We start from the raw sequence: 19,361 nt of genomic DNA, 5'->3' as shown, positions 1-19,361 counted from the left end.
AAAAATAAATCCATTCTCTGAGAATTATGTTGTCAGTCCTCCTCCCATGTCACCCTAACACTTAAAGAAACACTAAACATAACCCTAAAAAATGGAACCTAAGAGTTAGAGTAAGGGTAAGACCAAGGGTTATGGATGATGCAAGATGGCAGACAGAGCATGAAGGAAGGAGTGAGTATGAGGTGGGTGGCTGACAGTGAATGCAGGAGGCCTGACCATAGGGAAGGGGTGCAAAGCCCTGACTGATTCAGATTGCAGGGTGAATGCATAACGGGTGCCAATGTGTGCATAAGATTCACACAAATATGTACTAATAACTCTGACCTGGCACATTAAAAAGGCGAATGTGGATGCCCTAATATGTATGCTGTAATAAGGCTGGTGAAAATAATACACACAGAGCACTACAAGTAAAGCAATTGGTAGCCTGCTGGGCCTGGCCAACCAGTGGGCCTGGACTACCAACAGGCACCCATATGATGCTACAGGGATAAAGCCCTGGGTTTCTTCCTTGAAAGTTTTACAGTTTTTTATGCATAGGGATTGCACGTCTTTTACAGGCTGTTTGTGCCTCTGCCTACTTAAAGGGATACTGTCATGATTTTTATGGTGTACTTTTTATTTGTAAAGTACACTGTTTACATAGCAAATAATTCACTCTACCATTTAATATTTTATTCTTGAACCAACAAATGTATTTTTTTTTAGTTGTAATATTGGTGTGTATGCAGGCATCTCAGTGCATGGTACCTGAGCTTTAACAGAAAGCTAGCGCTACACATTAGAACTGCTTTCAGATAACCTATTGTTTCTCCTACTCCCATGTAACTGCAGGAGTCCCAAGCCAGACCTGGATTTCTTACTATTGGGTGCTATTCTGTTATCTTCTGGGAGCTGCTATCTTGCTCCATTCCCATTGTTCTGCTGATCTGCTGCTGGGGGGGGGGGAAGGGAGGGGGTGATATCACTCCAACTGCAGCTCAGCAGTAAAGTGTGACTGAAGTTTATCAGATCACAGGTCACATGGCTGTGGCACCCTGGGAAATGAAGAATACCACTAGCCCCATGTGAAATTTTAAAACTAAATATAAAAAGTGTTTCAATGCAGGATTCTGCGTTTTGAAGAAAAAAACTGTTTTCCCATGACAGTATTCCTTTAAAGTGCCTGGATCCCACTAGGTGGAGACACCATGCCAAGTTATAGCAGGAATCCAGTTTTTGGCCTAAGCGCTGCAGCACTAGAGAACAGGGCATTACTGGCGCCCCCTGCGGGCGATAGCTCTATGTATGTACATTTCTACAGCAATATGCGCAGTAAAGGGTTTGCTTAAACCAACATTGTATTGCGTATTAATATATCTCTGTTACAATTACAAATGCCCGACTGACATTATGCTACGAAACCACATTGCAATTACGCAAACTCTATATGAACGCCTATGTAAGCAGGTCGCTTGTGTGCGCACAGGCACATGGGTAAGGAGCAACTTCCCCCCCTCCTCCCTGGCGGCCGAGCGCTCAGCACCGAGGAAGCTACACGTGTCCCGGATGTACAAGGAATCTAGCTACTGGGATGCCCGGTACCGGGAGGAGCGGGCTCTGCCAAACGGCTATGATTGGTTTGGGCGATACCGGGAATTTAGGGAACTTTTCATAAGGGAGCTGCAGCCCGGGGCCCGAGGGCTAGTACTCGGTACTGCTATATACACCTTTCATCTTAAGGCTTTATCAGTGTATCTCGTAGCTGGCGGTTTTAGTGTTCAAGAAATAACAGAAAATCATATCGGCTAGATTAATGTTTAGTACTCTATTCACTAAACTCGTGCTGAATAAAGGGTGTAGCCTATATTTACTTAGTGCCTTAGTGTATCCCTGCATTGTGATCCCAGGATCGGCTGAGCATGATCTGTTGAAATAGCTGATTTTTTTTTTTTTTAAATATTTTTATATTTATTTTCAGAATACAATGAAAAAAAAAGGATAATAACATCCAAATATAGAAAAGAAAATTAAAAAGGAAAGACAGAAAAAAAGCAGTTTTAGATCTCCACATATCACATACATATACAGTATATATGAGTGCGCATCTCATCAATAATGCTAAGATCATATAACAGAAGTTGACCTGATATAAAATAAGAACATATAACACATGTTAACATATGCAGCCGCCTACTGATATCATTCTCTTCCACAAACCAGTCTTACCCCTTTAACCCTGACCTTATCCCCTCCTACACCATTCTTTCCAAGGGGGGAAATGGCTGATTAAAGATATCACTCACTACAGCTTGCGTGTGTGTTTGGACGTTTACAAACGTGTAAAGGAATATCTGCACAACAGGTATTTCCTACTGACCCTTTTTTACTTTGAGTCGCAACTGCAAAATGCCCCTTGAGCCACAGGCAAAAGGGCAACACAGGCACCATGTCATGCCCTTGGTGTATTGTAATGCCCCTTGTTTCAGGAGCAAACTGCTTATTGCGGTATGTGGGCAGTAATTTAGGGTGTCCCGGTGAGTTCACCCAGAAAAGCTGTAATAAACAGCCTTTCTTGTCATCAAATGTTTAGCCAGTTTTGAGGATCAGAGTATCTGTGTCCCCCAACAAGCTATTAATGGTGTGAGGACAGACATTTAACAGGGTTTCAGATGGTGCACATTTCTGGGAAAGTAGCAAGACTAAATGTAAACCTCAACGAGCATGCCTCATGCTACACTCAATGATTAAATATAGCATAGGAATTATATAAATACCACTGTAGCAAGATGAAACATCTTAATTAAAGCCTAAACCCAGCAGTAATTAAATTGTCTACAAAAACACTACAAATTGTATACACAATATAGCCCCCCATGGAGCTAGGCACATTCATACGTCAGCTGTGGTGCATGTGAATGCAACAATTGCCCCATATCTGAAGAGCTGAGAGAGGCAATCCCTGTATTAACTGTTATAGGGCCAGCTTAGCAAACGCAGATACAGTGAGCTCTAGCTCTATAACACGCTGACTGAAATACCTCTCTGTGGCTTAGAGGGTTCACTCATTTAACTGCACCTGAATAGTTAGGGTGAAGACACACGGAGCTTCTAGTAGCAGCTACTCTTTTACTGCTACTGAACTACAGAAAATACCCTGCCATAGACAATACTGAGAATTGCCTTTGCTAAAACACACGTAAAAACAATTATCAGTAAATGATCAGCATTGTCTATTTTAGTAGCCACGACCCTTAGGGTGAAGACACATGGAGCTTAGTAGCAGCTACTTGTCGCATCTACTAAACACCAGAAAATACCCTGCCATAGACAGTACTGAGAATTGCCTCTGCTAAAACACACATAGTGACAATTATCAGTAAATGATCAGCATTGTCTGTTTCTGTAGCCATGACAAGTAGCTGCTACTAGTAGCTCCATGTGTCTTCACCCTTACACTTTTTTTTAACTACTCATTGTTAAGTTAGAGGGTTTTCATACTGTGTCTGTAACATAAAGCCTTAATGTGAATATGTGTCTCCACATTCTTTGTCTTCTATTGCAGGGTGTGGCACAAGTTCTCTTAGCATGGATCTTTATGAGGAGGGTATATGTCCACTTGTAAGCATTGATTACTCTCCCATATGCATTAAGGAGATGGCAGAGAAGCATGCTGGGTGCCATGGAATGAGTTGGCTTGTTATGGATGCTCGGAAGCTTCAGTTTGCTGATGGGAGCTTTGACTTTGTCATTGAAAAGGGGACTCTGGATGCCATGATGGTGGGGGAGAGAGACCCCTGGAGAGTTACATCTGAGGCGATTGCCCTGATTGATGAAGTATTAAGTGAGGTACTTATTACTATTCAGCTCACTAAGACATTGCTACTGTGTGTATGTTGAGATTTTCTGTTTTCATTAACATGTAATGCCCCACAATCCCCGTATCTTTAGATGCAGAAATGAGTTGCCTATGTTGAGACCATGTCTAAAGCAATTACAGCTGCCTTCAGGTTATCTTTATGACATATCTTTATGTAAAAGAAACAATTGATGATTCGTTGGTTCATGATGTCACATAATATAGGTATGATGCACAGACAGTAATATAAGGTACATACGGTTTCAGAAGTTATGGGCACAAGTGTTGTTTACATAAGTTTACCTTCTCTTTCTTTTTTTTTACCAAGAATAACATGCTCTTCACCTTTTTTCTTTTTCTTCTGGTACTATCTCATTTTGGTAAGTATCTGACTACTGTGTCTTTTTCTTTTATTCCATACAATGTAAATACAGTACATTTCAGTACATTCCCTCTCGCCAGATGCTGCCAGTACAAGCTTGTCCATAACGTCTCCACTTTTTGCAATAGCGAGCCTTTAGTAACAGGCAGGGCACATAGACATGTGGGGGAATACCCTACATATATTATTCGGCAGGTAAAGACTAAAAGGGCACCTATAACCCTAAAATTGCTTCCACCACCGCTAGTTGGGGAAGACAATATTCTTTTTTTTTTTTTTTTTAAAACAAATAACCTCCTACAGTGTTACCCCACAACTTGCTAACCATGCACATGTGTGTCACGTAAGAAGGTTAGTTGCATCCATCTATGTCACATGCATGTGCATAATGAGCCATCATGGAGTCTTGCTAATTATGTGCATGCACACTAAATAACATGGCCGCCCGCACTGAGCGCTCCCTCCTGGTGCGTGCGGCCTAGCACCGTTGGGGACTGTTTCTTTTAAAAAAAAACAACCAGAGTGTGGGCTCTATTAGTCGCACCTTTGGAGGGGGAAGCAAATTTAGGGTGATAGGTGTCCTTTAATGTTATATTAGACTGGGTTCCCTGCCCATTTTTGAACATTTTTCTTGCTTATTCCATATACATGGTATGGTACTTTTTGATATTTATTTCTCTTAGGCTAGTCCATACAGGGCTAATCTTCAGCCTGTAGAAAAACGCAGGCCGAGAATCAGCCCCTATGCTGGCACCAGCCTCCTACCTTGCCTGCTAACCGGAAGCATTGTATCTGCGCCCAGGTGCAGGCACACACAGTGGATATCGGCAAAAATTAAGAGAGTTTGAACTTCGCAGCATATATATCCGGGCATCTGCCTGCACATGGGCTGACACAATGATTCCGGGTGCAGGCAAGGTAGTAGGCTGATTCCAGTGCAGGGACTGATTCTCGGCCTGCGTTTTTTAAACGCAAAAATCAGCCCTGATTGGCACTAGCCTTAGAAAGGCTTACTCCTTATCTGTCTTGCTCATCTGCTTATGTTCCTTGTTTGTTTCAGATGAATGTGGTCCTTTCTTTTCAGTCCTCTCTGTATCCTTGCCTTGTAATTATTATTCTTAGAAATGCTTTCTTTAATCCCCAACCCCTTCTACCTCCCCTCAATTTTAGGTCTCTTGCTTTATTTCTTGACTTATTTTAATTCAGTGCTTTTGTCTTCTGAGTAAATAATTTATTTTTCCCTGCACCATTCATTAAAGGGAAACTCCACCCAAACACAACTTGTTTTTAAAAAAAGAACATAATTTCAAGCAACTTTGCTATATACATCAATTGAAAAGTATTTAGCCTTTTCATGATTTTTAATGTAATAATATGGTTTGGAACAGTTACCTAAGCCTGGCCCCCAGTTCCCCTGCTGATCTGACTAGTTTGAGACAAATCCTACAATGCCATGCACACGTGATGTCAATAAGGAAAGTAACATCCCAGTGCAATGCATTGTGGGTTATGTAGTTCCTGCATGCTGCCTGTAAGCTGTGGAAAAGTTGGTACAATTTGTAACATCCCCTGCCAGGATTTCAAATGATGCAGAAAGAAAATGGTTTTGCAGCTGGTTTTCAGCAAATAAAAATGGTATTTATTCAAACGTTTTGAAGGAACAGATTACAGTGATAGGTGTATTAGGGGTTTCTGTGTGGGGCTCTTTAACAAATTTTGGTCTGAAAGCCGAAGTTCCCCTTTAACTTTCTTTAGACTAATGGCAGATGGGTTGTTTACTCTGGTGGCATATAAACAGCAGTGCGAAAAATGCTGCTCTGCTACTTTTTGCCTCCTGAATGTGTGCACGCTGACAGGCATAGCCCATCAGCGCACACACACAAGCAGATTTCCTTGTGGAAATGCTAAAGTATGGTTTGTTATTGGCTGCTTTGTATGTAAATTTGTACATTGGTAGTGCCTGTCAGCACACACTCTCTGCCATTATCCTCTTGTCCTAAAGTATATTTATAGCTTTTTTATTGAGATTAATGTATGCAGATTTTGTAATGGAATACTCTAATATTACCTGCTTTGTCTATTTTTTTTATAAATCTCTTCTAAGATTTATCTGTTTCAAAACAAAAGTACCAGCATGAGCATGACACACGGATTATTTATTGAAGAAGAATTAAACCCCTTAATAACACTTGAGTACCATGCTACCCTTGCCCCACAGCACTGTCCACCCCCCATTCTTTTGCAGCTGCCATTTCTGAACACTTAACTTCCTTTCTATCTGGCAGTGATCTAGCGCTGGCATCAAAAGTAGTGCATTAGGTACGGCAATCTGGTGGCCAGAAGCACACACTCTGTTTTTGTAATGAGGTATGGGGAAGCGGGGTTTATTGGGTGGTGTGGTTTGGGGTAGACCTCTGTTCACACCTTGATATTCATGCATTAAAGGAGAAGTGAAGGTAAAATCACTGGTGGGCGCCAAATGGTTTGTTTTATTCTTCAATGGTCCCAAGCTGGCACATGCAGCAAAGTGAATAAGCTGACTTTTCACTTAAAGTTCAGCTTTTCAATCTACTGCACACGTGCACCAGTTGCAAAGAAGAGAGTAGATTTCTCTGTGGTGTTTGCTCAAAAGTACCCAGGGCCAGTACAGAAGTAGCTATTAGCACTAGCCTAAGATATCGAGTAAATGAATATAATCACTGGGCAGTGCCTAACACCTTTCCTTCTTTAAGATGATACATTTTGAAGCAGGAAAGAATTGTATTGACCTATGTATGGCTTTTGCTTTTTTTTGTCAGGGTCACAGACCAAAGCAACCAAAATTCAGAACTATTGTGAGGGATCAGTCTGTTATTCTTATCTTTATGTTCAGGCCTTCTACTTTTCACTTTCAACCCTGACTTAAAAAATATAAATAATTATGAAACCACAAATAATAAAGACTTTGATGATTCATTCAGAAACGATTCTCTTCATCATAATGATCATAATCATTGTATAGTCCTATAGAGAGCCATGAATAGTATTTGAACCCTGTTTATTATCCAGTGTAAGAACTAAAATTATTGTATTCTGCACTGCTGACTTGTTATTAGCTCTGTAATCACATGATTTTTTGCCCTATCACGCTTAAATGGTTGCCCCTATGATCACACATTGTGTAACCAGCTTCTTAATGTGAACTACATCTTTAAAGAGCACTTTTTCATATGTAACAACTCAGAATTCTATTTTTTCCTAGATAAAATACGTCATGCAAGCACAAACATTTTTTTCTTTATTCAGATGTCGGTCGTACGTTTAAATGCAACAATCTGAAACTAACATTCAGACTGAAATTGTATGATAAAGCCCTTAAAATTACCTCTTGTATCGGTTATGGGTTGCTTTTATGTTACTCTGTATGTCCAATGTATAAATAGATGTTAATAATAATAAAATACAAATCAGGATGTTCTGAACATGAAATAGTTGGCAGACACCATCAAAAGTGACTTCCATTGTAGGTCCCCCAAGGATACCCAATACATGTGCAGATTTTTTCGTTAGCGGATCAAAATTTTCTAACCTGAGCAATCGACTAAACGACCGATCGCCATTGTACGAAATTTATCGGGCCCATAATTCGGAGCTTAAACATGGTCTGATAATCCTACAAAACTAGGTTTCGTACAATTTTATCGGTATGTGTATGGCCAACTTTAGGCTAATGTCTGACGGAATGATTTAGTCACCCTTGATAGATCTCTGCTACCATGGGCAACTAACTGCTCCAAAACATCAATCTGACTTTTCGAAGTTTCCTCCTGCAGGCAACTTTGCGCAACTTCAGAAAGCCAAAGCAATGCAAAGACCTTTCCACATGCCACTCCTATTGTTACCGGTGGAAAGGCATTTCAGAGCAGTTAGTTGCCCGCCGTAGCAGAGATCTATCGCGGGCAACTAACTTGCTCTGTCAGACATTAAACAAATTCACATGTTAAATTTTGGATATTAAAATTTATTTTAAAGCAGTAGTCCAAGCAATTTTGTAATTTGTGCAATAGAATTTGTCACTTATTTGTTTTATCCTTTTTGAGAGTACGTCATTCTTCCTACAGCCATAGTTATATCTCATCAGTTATTTTATTAGCTTTGGCCACTCCCATTCATCTTTTTTTTTGTTATCTTTACCTCTGCCTGCAAACCATCTACCTTTTTCTCTCTTTCTTTTATCCACCACACTTCTTGGTCCTTTGCTTTTTATTGTGACTCTTCCTCATCCCATATACTTTCCTTACATTTAGATATATTGTTGTACCTCTTTCTACTTTGATATTGTAACAATTAGGCACTGCCCCACCAGGCAGAAAAAATTTTGGGGAGGTGAGGCACGCACAACAAACCCTCATACGCCCCCCACTGCTGGCACCCTCCACTTGTGTCCTTGGCAGCTTATGCAGAGGTAGGAGAGCGGGATTTTCTTAGCTATAGAGGAAATGGAACGAACGGTCCAGGCCCCCCTGTGCCCCCCCTCTATAGTTAAACCAGTGATATTGTAGCAGTTTATCTTTATCCACTTCACAGAATGTGAGTAAACTTATAATGATACATTTATATTTATCTTTAACGTACCAGTCTAAAATTCTCTTTTTTGTTTTGCAGGTTAGCAGAGTGCTCTCCCCAAATGGATGCTTCATCTCTGTGACCTTTTCCCCCCCTCATTTTCGGACACGTCACTATGCTCAGCCATCCTATAGCTGGTCTGTATCGTGTAACACCTACGGCAGTGACTTTCATTATTTCCTATACACCATGCGCAAAGGGGAGAAACTAACAGCTCAGGACTTAGAGCGGGGTCAGAGTCTGCATAACCCATATATTTCACCAGTGCACCTTCCGACACTTTCTGAGAAAGATGATGAGGACTTCTTAAGAAATATCCAGATCTGACCATCGCTGCTCTGATATCTATTTTTTTAAATGCACTGCATAAAAAAAAAGCTTAAATGCTTGCTGTCAGTAGACTGTAAATCCTATGAGGTGGCTGTCAAGATTCTTGCTGCAGAATTCAAAGCAATGGGGTGGAATTGAAATAAGTGAAATTGTGATTATTTTCTTATTGTGAAACTTACTTAAGTATTTTTACTGGCCATATTAAATACAATCTACTTGTTCCTTAAAAAAAATGTGTGTATATATTTATATTTATATATATATATATATATATATATATATATATGAGGGTCAGCATATAACATTATTTCTTTACATATGTAGATTTTCTTCTGTCCTTTTCTCTGGAATATGCAATATGGAATTTTCTATTCATGTACTATGAATATGGATATGCACTAAAGGAATATGAGGTGCACAGAAGACTGCCCCCATGCTCACAAACATGGGGGAAGATGCTGAATTTGGCCTGATATATATTTTTTTAATATGCAAAATGTATTTCAGTGCACTAGGTTGCTACATTAGTAGTATCAGAGACACTTCTAGATAATGGCCTCGGGGACCGTACTTCATAAAAAGGCAACTATACTGCAATAAATGTCACCAAGTGAAATACATGTTATTGTACATGACCCTGTATTCAGCTGATTAGGTAACCTTATATGAACTTACCTTTTATAAAGTGTTTCATTTGTACACGTAGCTGATACCATCTTAGGCTGCACTAGATTTGTCATGGTGCATTCCAATACAAATAAGTCTATAAAGCTTCCGAACAGGGTGGTATCATAAATGTTAGTTGTGCCACATCCAGCTCGTAGGCCTCCAGTTGAACAGTGTGGCTTAGGATGGTCAGTGGTTTTCCATTTGACATAAGCAGCATCAACCCACCTGGTGATCATTACGTTTATTTATTCACCAAATACAGTGGAAATGTTGTTAATATACAATGAGTCATTCTCAGAATGGCACAGCATTGCTTTATTGGAATCAAAATATGATATATTATTATTGAATCTAAAGTCCATGCAGAAAATTCAAGAAGCTTTTCAAAAAAGAAAGTACAAAATTAAAAACACAACCATTATGTCCCATAAAAGAGGCGGTTAAGAGCTGTTATCTCACATTCAGAGACCACATAGATTTTTCCGGATCATTCTCCAGATGCATTCACAGTATAAGATTTCAGAATGTTATCAAATATTCTGGCCATTTGAGCCCTTTGTTCCATACAGGCCATAGCATGATTTCCAGCAGGAATGGAGGTGCCATCACCAGGCTATATAACATGCCATCTCACCAAGTGCTCATGTGTAAACTGCCATTTTAATGTCTGTTCTCCAAAATGCCTCTAGATGAGAGGATCTGCTTTGCAAATGCTGGTGAAATGTCTGTACAGTTAAGTGTGGGATAAGGAACATCAGCATTTACAAATAATGCATTCATTCAGAGCCAGGCAGCAAAAGCACAGAGGAAAATGCCACATATTATCTGTTGCACAAGGATGCAAGAGTGATACATGAGGGAGCTGCTAGTGTAGGCAGAAATCTTTGCAATCATATACAAGGATGATAGAGGAAGCAATAGTCAAAGCTTTGCACTCTAGAGAAAATTATTATGGAATGCTTATTTCCTGTAAACTGTGCAGAAATGTACCTACGACAAGCCAATGGTGTATATATATATATATATATATATATATATACACACACACATCTGGTATTATATAAAAAAAAAAAAAAAAAAGCTTATGTGGCCATCCATTGAAAAGACCTAATACATAAAGCAAGCTGCATAACAGTGTATGCTACCAGCACAGAATGGAGAAAAAGCTGAGACAGTGAGTCACAGTAGGTGGTGCCTGCATGTTATATGAGCACCCAGTAATGGCACCTCCTTGTGACTGCCCATCACCTCATCAAACCTGCTGAAAATATCTCAGCGTCCAGGAGGTGGCTGCATCTCTGATGTGAGTTTACACAGTCACCAGCATATTTCAGAATACATATTATTAACAAAGATTTATTTATAAAAATACAAATGTAGGGAGTCCTGTTAAAAAGGAGCGTGCTGGGTAGGGGATGAAATCGGAAGCTCATGCAAGAGATGGAGCAAATAAAGTCTTTTTTTTCTTGCTTGGTTTTTAGACAGCAAAGGGACGGCCTGTGCCTGCTCTGCGCCCTCCAGCTGCTCTGCTTCCGACCTGCTGGTATCTTGTACATGTGGGTAAGATGAAGTGAAGGGAATGCATTTACCCAGTCAATGTCCCACAATTGGAAAGATGCTGGTACATGGGTGATGTGGGGGAGACATGGTATAAATTATCACAATAAAGACTCTATATATGTATATATATAGACAGACACATATCTATATATATAGATATGTTAATGAGCAGGTGTATTCCTTGTGGGTCCATTTACACACAAAGATTATTATTACTTGACTACAGACAATTCATTGTCAAATGATAAAGTGCATTTCTATCAGCCTACAGACCCCTGGAGTGTACACTGAGGCAGGAGGCAGCACCTGGCAATAGCTGGAGTCGACAGGCACAGACTCCATGGTGCTCCAGTCTACAAGTACCTTCTTGGCATAGGGGCAAATGCTGGGGGTTGGCTATAACATGGACTTAGATTCATCACTGCCCCCAAAGCCCAGGATGAAAGACCATGAGAAGTTACAGAGAAAGGTGCTGAAATGGACAGCTCCCCATTCATGTGGTGGGGAGCCTGATGGCACCGTCAAGAGACCTGCAGAGGGTCTGGATCAAGGTGGAGGGTGGAGATTTGCCAGCAGCCTCAAAGCCTTTCCTTCTTCTCCATGTCCACAAACATGCACAGCCAAAAGTGCTTACAAATCAGGGAGGAGAGTGTGCGCCGAAGAGCAACCACTTCCACCTTATACTCCGGAGGGAGACTTGTCCGACACCCCCTTCAGCACCTCGTCTATTCTGTCATCTTCAATAACAACTGAGGAAAGGGAGAGAAAAGGCATCAGGAAGCTACAGCAGAGAGCACCACAAGAACTTAGGAAATACTGCTGTCAAGGTTAGATGGACAGAGTGGCAAATTAAAAGAAGAATAAAAATGAAAAGATTTATGTAAGAGGTGGAGGAAACAATGGGGGAAATTCACAAAAGTGTCAGTAAGTACACAGTTCTCAAAGTGTCGGTTGCCAAATTGTAAAAATCTTGTAAGCACAACAAATTCACAGAATGTATCTCACAGTTTTATGGATTTTAATTTGCATTGTTAAGCTGAATAGCATTATAAACTTCACTGTGTTTACAAAAACTTGTCATAAAATGGTATTGTAATGGTCAGCTGCATACTACCTGCAGTGTATACACCTCTACAACCACAGCAGTGCACATTTTTCTCTATTTAGTACCAGATTCCAGAACAACCCACATAAAACCTTTCAGAAGATCAGAACCATGGACAGCTCCAGCAGTAATGTGCTCCAGCCCTGGTAGTGTAATAATAAGCATGACATTATGCTTGTCTGGAAAAAAGATGGACTGTATCTCTGAGTTGTCAGAACTTTATAAAGCATTTAATACTAATGTGCTGTTTGTTTGGCAGTGGGAATATTGTTGTTTTGTCATTGTAGACTTATGGTTTTTTTCATACAACTAAATGTAATACAAATAAAAGTATATAACTGGTATTTTGTATTGTTACAGCAGTGTTTTGCAAGACTGTATATACTAAGTATATACTCACACTTGATGATTGTGTTAGTGCATTAATGTTCATATGGATCAGAGCTTGTATTTTGCCCTGACAATCCAGATTTGATCTTGCAGTGGAATCCTATATCCCCACTACCCCACTGTAAAAGCCCATTTGTGTCTGTTAGTTACCCCTCCCATATAGATTGTAAGCTCTACGGGGCAGGGACCTCCTTCATCTTGTGTTTCTGACTCTTATTGCAACTGCACCTTGTATTTATTGTTGTACTTTGTATTTATCCATTATCTTTTGTATTTATCCATTATCTTTAAGCCCCTGTCTGTATTAATGAATTCTACTGTACAGCGCTGCGTACATAAGTAGCGCTTTATAAATAAAGATATACATACATACATGGTCAGCATTTTCTTTAGCTAGTAGACAATACAAACCATGTCTTTTTTTGGGGAAGATTTTTTTTTGGGTGGGGTAATCAAACCATCAGACTGGTAGGGCCCAGAGATAGAATTCCACTGCAAGAACAAATCTGCATTGCCCCCTTCCTTACTTTTGGGGTTATAAAGAGATAAAGGAGTCCAAATGAGCAGAAATCAAAACAACACAACAAGTAGAAACCAACAAATTACATCAACTAGCTGAAAGGGAAGAATGGGGTGAACAGCCTGATTTGTTATTACCTATAGCACTACAGTCTAAATCCTATATATAGTAAGAGATATAATAAGGGAGTTACCCAGATGAGGGACTAAAGGAAATTGACATTACATACAGGAGATACTATGAGTGTGCCAGCAACAGTATAAAAGAATAAAGCTTTTACATCCTATCCACATTTCTGCTGAAACACATGTAAAATTTTTCTGAAACTTTTTTTTATAGTCTGTGGTTTATTCATTATCTTTACCTCCTGGTGTTATTCATTTCTGACTTAACTACACAAAATCATCTGCCATACCAGACTTTTCTTTGTAAACAAGGCCATGTCCCTTGATACAGTATTTCAACAAAGGGTGCTCTCTGGTGTGACTTGCATTCAATCACAGGGGAGTACCTACATTTATTTAGAGCTGCTCTATATATACATACCTACCTGTGTGTTTCACAACTACATCTATCTGGAAAAATAATAAAGACATGCACAAAGTATCTTATTTGGGTGTTGGACCACTGCAAGCTAGGGGAACACATTCACTGTATTTTAGCATAGGATTTAAAAGTGCCTAAATCACTACTGGAGGAAAGAGACTCTTTTTCTTACATGGAAAACTCTTATCAGTTGTTCATTTCTTCATGCCAGAAAGTCCTGTCACAGGCACCACACAAAGAACCTTTTTATAGCTGGTATAGGTAAATAATTATTCTGGTTCCACTCTGATCAGAAGTCCCCAAGATTCATTCATGGTGGAAACAAATAAAAAAGCTTTGAGGCTTTGTTTGGAGTTTAGCACACATACCACTTCTCTTGTTAAGAATGGGTGAAGATGACGCATCTGACTATATGCCCATTTTACCCTGCTCTGTATATCACTGCCAGTGTTCTTTGCTCTCACTTTGGGTAATAAGGTGATTTTTCACTGGAACCGAACCAAATAAATCCCTATTCCCATAGTCCTACAGAGATATCACTTGATGATCCCTTCTGCTCACACCCTACATACAGATATACAGTTGGGCTACCAGTGTATATTATCTGCGTGCTGGGTATAAAAGTTGAATTGCCATAAATGCCTTTGGTTGGTGATGTCTTTCCCTTAGAATGTCATGACAGCATCATCTTAGCAGTTGCCCCTACTCAAATATCAAAAAAGTTCAGCGATGTTTCTCATTGTAGTTTTACTAAATTGGCCCCAAATACCATTCCTCTATAAAAAAAAAAAAAATCACTGCAAATACCACTTGCTATGATAACGAAGATATTTGCCATGCGGGACTGCCCAAAATGTTCATACATGTCCTTCAGCAGCAATTCAGAAACCACCTGTGTGGAAGCATCTACTTCCCATATATATCAAATACTGTGGTCTGGTGTTTCATTTATTTATCATTTGTACAGTTTTCTCTATACATGGGATCATGTCTGTAACCAGTGCATCTGCATGTCCCTTTGTTTCTCTCCCTACATATCTGTAAAACTGTGCCTATGTCCGCATAACTGAAGAGCAACCATAGCATCTAAACATATTGTTCAGAGATGCCATTTTCAAGTACTGTCTCTTGAGATGGAATTCTCATTAGCCTAGAGGTTTATAACATTCTAGAATTCATTTTAATTCTGGTATTTGAAAATTCATGATTGTTTCATTCTTCTAGTGAAATATGTAAAGGGAGATTGTGTTGAAATGAAAAGGCTGAAATCCAGTGGCACAATAATTATGTTGCTAGTAGTGGCAGAGCTGGCAGTATTACATATCTGTATACCTACACACATGGCATCTGAAATGAATTGAGGGTACATACCCTACATGTGTATAGAAATAAATCAATGCAATTTCCAATATCATTTCCAGTTGTGCAACATGTGCACTAAATATTATGATTGTATCTCTATGACTGTGGCACTTCTTTATCTCTGCCTGCATTTAGGGCATGCCTGATTGCCAGAACATCTCTGCAAGCTCTTTTATCCCATCAACAATTTCTAGAAATCAGCTTTTTCCAGTCTTGCAGAACATGTATATTTAGCACTGGGCATCTTCTATGGTATAAGAGAGGCTCTAGTATCTACACTGCAAGAACTGCAGTCCAACAAATGGCTGCAGGTATATGATGTATTTATTTACATCTGGGTAGTGTGCAGGTAGTTATTAGTACTCATGTTTATACAGTGTGTAGCACATCTGGATTACCATTGTTTGTCTGCTGTGGCTGCGTGGGTTTTGTAAATGGTAAGCAGCATACAGGTAGCAAAGCATCCATGCCAATCCATCCAGAACACACGCATGTACATAAGGGGCAAACACACACACATTTACTCTTTAAGTCGCACAAAGTCAAGAGTAGGGCTATAGGCATACTGCACTGCTGTCATATAAGTCAGTGAAAGAGCCTCCATGGAAGAGAAAACAAGACAGAGGAGCTGGGGAAGGGAGGGAGGATGCGCAAGGGGAAAGCAGGAATGAGAGAGAAACAGAAGAGAAATGACTGAAAGGTTAGGCAGAAAAGACAGCAAACAGTGACAGATACACAGTCAGATGATGGAGAGAACAGAAGGACTAGTAGGAGAAGGACATATAGGTAAATTAAGAGGGATGAATTCAGATAAGAAAACCAGAGAATATTTCCGAGGGCTGGATGGAGGGATGAATGATTGTACGATAAGAATAAAGGCAATGGGTGCTGAGGGAAGGAATGAGACGCCAGGTACACAAGTGATTGAAGAGGGTCATTGGGGAGGAGGGCATTGAGGGGGAGTTGAGAAAGGTCAGGCTGTAGGCATGGGGATGTACATGAATGAATGGGTGTACAGAAATATGTGCTAATAACGTGCATTCTCCTCACCTCTCTTGGCTCTTCCAATCTGCCCCAGTTTGGGGGGTCTTTTCTGCTGGTTGCCCCCAAAGAAGGAGCTTGTGTCTTGTAGGCGACAGCTGAAAGAGATTTGCCCGACATCGCCATCAGAACCATAATGCCCCATCTTCTCATCACTGTAGGGTAGGATTTCAGACATATTAGCAGCACCGAAGGGGTCCAAGAAAACCTGGCGTCTTTGGATAGATCTGGGGGTATTCGCTCTGATGAAATGAAGGGGGGGGATCCCAAGCGTTGACGATAATGGCGAATTGGTAAAAAGATGGATGGTTGGCACACAGAACAGAGAGCGATCTCCTGGCTCCAGCCGACTGGGAAGCACCGGGGTGGGCACTGAGCAATACCAGGGGACCCTGAAGGAAACAGCAACAAGACGGTGGCTCCCAGCTCTATGTAGAGGTTTGGGGAAAGCTAGAGAATTCTACATCATAAGGAGAAGCAATGGCAGGATGACGTCATGCGCGGGGGGGGAGGTGTGACATCAGGAGGCGAGTGCGGAATAACAATGACACTGCAGCAAAACAAGGAATCAACTTCACGGAAAGGAACCCAGGAGAACTGGAGCGGGCGGGTGGTTCCTGAGGAGATAAAATATACACGGGGTAGGGTGAGGGCAGAGTAGGGACTCATGTAGTGCTGGGTCATGGGGGGGGGAGGAGTTATTGGCTGCGAAGCAGGACAGGATCCTTATTGTTTGAGTGAATGATGTAATTCCCCTGGGTCCATGTGATGCCAAACAGCCCCAGTGCCCCAGAGGGATGCTACTTGGTGGTTTTCTGCTTGATTTATCCACTCTATGTCTAGTGTCTAGTGTTTAGACCTGCCGGGAGCATTTGTGTAACAATAGCCGGAGGGCCATTCTACAATGCTGCAAATACATTCTGATACCAGTCAGCAGGGGACGGGTCTGTCATTGTGATGATGGAAGGTGCTGGGCTGTAGTAATGTCCAGTCTAACATCCTACTAATCACCATTGGTGGCACGGCAAGGACTCAGTTCAGCATAACTCCCATCACCACCATAGGGGTCCTGAATAAGTTCAGCTTTTACACAACATCTAGGTGTATCACTTTCCCTATGGGCTGGAGAATTCTAAGTTCTTAATTGGAAAGCCCTCTGTTGGTATTGAGACATGTCATTTTAGATCGAGTGTCCAGATACTTTTGGGCATTTATTGAAGCATAGTTAACATTAACTCAAAAGACTTTTTTTAACACATATGTCCTTGCAAAGAAAAACCATCTTGCGTCCCCAATACCGGTCCATAACTAAACTAAGTTGAAGGCCAATGTGCTAATGTCTCTTTATGGGCCAGTTGCTACAATAATAGGGCTTAAGTGTTTGGCGAACAGTTCCCTTTTTGAGCCCATAAAGACCAAATTTTTCCAGTGTTTTTTTGGACAGTACTTGTCTTTGTTCAGTTGTTTCTTTTTTAATTCAAATTGTAGTCATGTGAAACAGTAAAACATAGTGCTAAGCTTTATTAACTCAGATAAGCTTTATTAAGTTCTAACTAAACTAATCCTAACTAGGAAAATTTCCCATGCTTCAATAATATCAAACATTTTGAAGTTGAAACAAAAATTTTGTAAAAAACAGGAGGAAATGAGTAGTATGAAGAAGTCTGTTAAGCTGAAATGAGCTTGATGTACTGCTCTGCAGATTTTATGGTCACTTTAGATCTGCCTCGTCTTGAATGAACTCTCCCTAGCCTATATTGTACATCCCCCTTTGTAACTCAACCTATCTCAAGGCTGATGCTGAAATAATTATGTAGAACTCAGGAGAATAATTTGACCTATGTCTGATCCTTTGACATTGTTAGTAACAGCTGGATTATTCATATATTCTGTTTTTTATAAATTATCCAATGGCGGTGTGCTCTTGTGCACCATGCTATAGACAGCTGTGGGTTAAAGTTATAATTAGTGTAAGGAAGAGGGAAAGAAGTGACAAGAAACATAATAGGAATGTAAAATACTGTAGAGGGAGGGATAAATGTGGAGTAACATTAGGTGACTCATTAAACAGTTGATTGCTTTGTTTGTATCACATTAAGGTGTTTTACCCATTACTGTGTTCTGCCACACATACATTGGCATCCAGACACAGTTACTCATTCCCAACAGTAATTATTGGCAGATGCACAAAAGATCGACTAAAGAAATGACTGAAAAACAAACACTGACACATTGAATTGCTGTACCCTGGCAGACACTAATAGCTGGATACATATGGAACCTTTTGTAATCATCGGTAGATGTATTTCAGCACTGGGGACAGCACAAAAATGCAAAACAGAATGTAGGACTACATAAGACTGTTATTGTGCAGAGTGATGCAGTTCTATGGAGTCAGGGTTTGATGCAGAATGTACATATGTGTAGTTTTATTTACATAGTGCTACAAGTGTATACAAATCTGTAAAGCAGAACAATATAAGGCATATAGTGAAGTAAAAAGGAACAGTGGGCTTTGTAAGTTATTAGAAAAGCATCCTGGCTGAGGATAGATGTCCTCATTCTTGTGCAAACCCGAAGGAATTCTGGGAAGAAAGCCTGAGATTTCCAGTATTGATCCGAAATTTAAGAACAATTTTGGGCTTCTTTTCCAAAACTCCTTCTGCATTGCATACGAATGAGGACATCTCTCCTTAGCCAGGATGCCTTTTTAGTGGATTCCCTTCCATGGCTCTGCCATGTTCTGGTTGGGGGGTTATGCTTGGCACTGGTGGGGGCAAAAAATGGTCTGTGCTTGGGAATCCAATCAGCCTACTGCCCTGGCTGTGCTTAAAAACCTAGGGGGTGAGGTCCAGCTTCAACGGTATTTCATTAAAATGGAACTTATAGGAACAACCCTGGCATTCCTTCCCAGAATTTCTTCTGTTAAGTAATCAAAAGAAGCTGTTGAAGAGATAGTAGTTTGGGAGGTCAGTTTATAGTAAGTAGGCGAGACTGGATGAGTGCATGGATA

General features: G+C 40.4%; 2 protein-coding genes across 2 annotated transcripts; one reads left to right on the top strand and one right to left on the bottom strand.

Annotated features, from left to right (window-relative positions):
* The first annotated feature begins 1,482 nt into the window (after positions 1–1,482).
* On the top strand, positions 1,483–9,829 carry eef1akmt4 (EEF1A lysine methyltransferase 4). The gene is made up of 3 exons (XM_002935142.5): positions 1,483–1,693; positions 3,545–3,828; positions 8,865–9,829. Exons 1-3 carry the CDS (start codon positions 1,549–1,551, stop codon positions 9,150–9,152), a joined length of 717 nt encoding a protein of 238 aa, XP_002935188.4. The 5' UTR covers positions 1,483–1,548; the 3' UTR covers positions 9,153–9,829.
* A 221-nt stretch (positions 9,830–10,050) lies between these two features.
* Positions 10,051–16,966, bottom strand: camk2n2 (calcium/calmodulin-dependent protein kinase II inhibitor 2). Its single transcript, NM_001171604.1, is given in 2 exon segments — positions 10,051–12,133; positions 16,358–16,966. Coding segments are annotated over 2 exon segments (240 nt in total). The 5' UTR covers positions 16,527–16,966; the 3' UTR covers positions 10,051–12,062.
* Between the last annotated feature and the right edge of the window lie 2,395 nt (positions 16,967–19,361).

This window comes from Xenopus tropicalis, chromosome 5 (genome assembly GCF_000004195.4).
Source record: "Xenopus tropicalis strain Nigerian chromosome 5, UCB_Xtro_10.0, whole genome shotgun sequence".
Lineage (NCBI taxonomy): Eukaryota > Metazoa > Chordata > Amphibia > Anura > Pipidae > Xenopus > Xenopus tropicalis.
The sequence above is the reverse complement of the archived record's forward strand: the minus strand, read 5'-3'. Positions and strand labels throughout refer to the sequence as shown.

Excerpts from the sequence above, each read along its gene's own strand:
- eef1akmt4 (XM_002935142.5), top strand. The coding sequence starts at position 1,549 with ATGTACAAGGAATCTAGCTACTGGGATGCCCGGTACCGGGAGGAGCGG. Across the intron at positions 1,694-3,544 it reads GGCCCGAGGGCTAGTACTCG|GGTGTGGCACAAGTTCTCTT; the intron begins GTACTGCTATAT and ends CTTCTATTGCAG. Across the intron at positions 3,829-8,864 it reads TTGATGAAGTATTAAGTGAG|GTTAGCAGAGTGCTCTCCCC; the intron begins GTACTTATTACT and ends TTTGTTTTGCAG.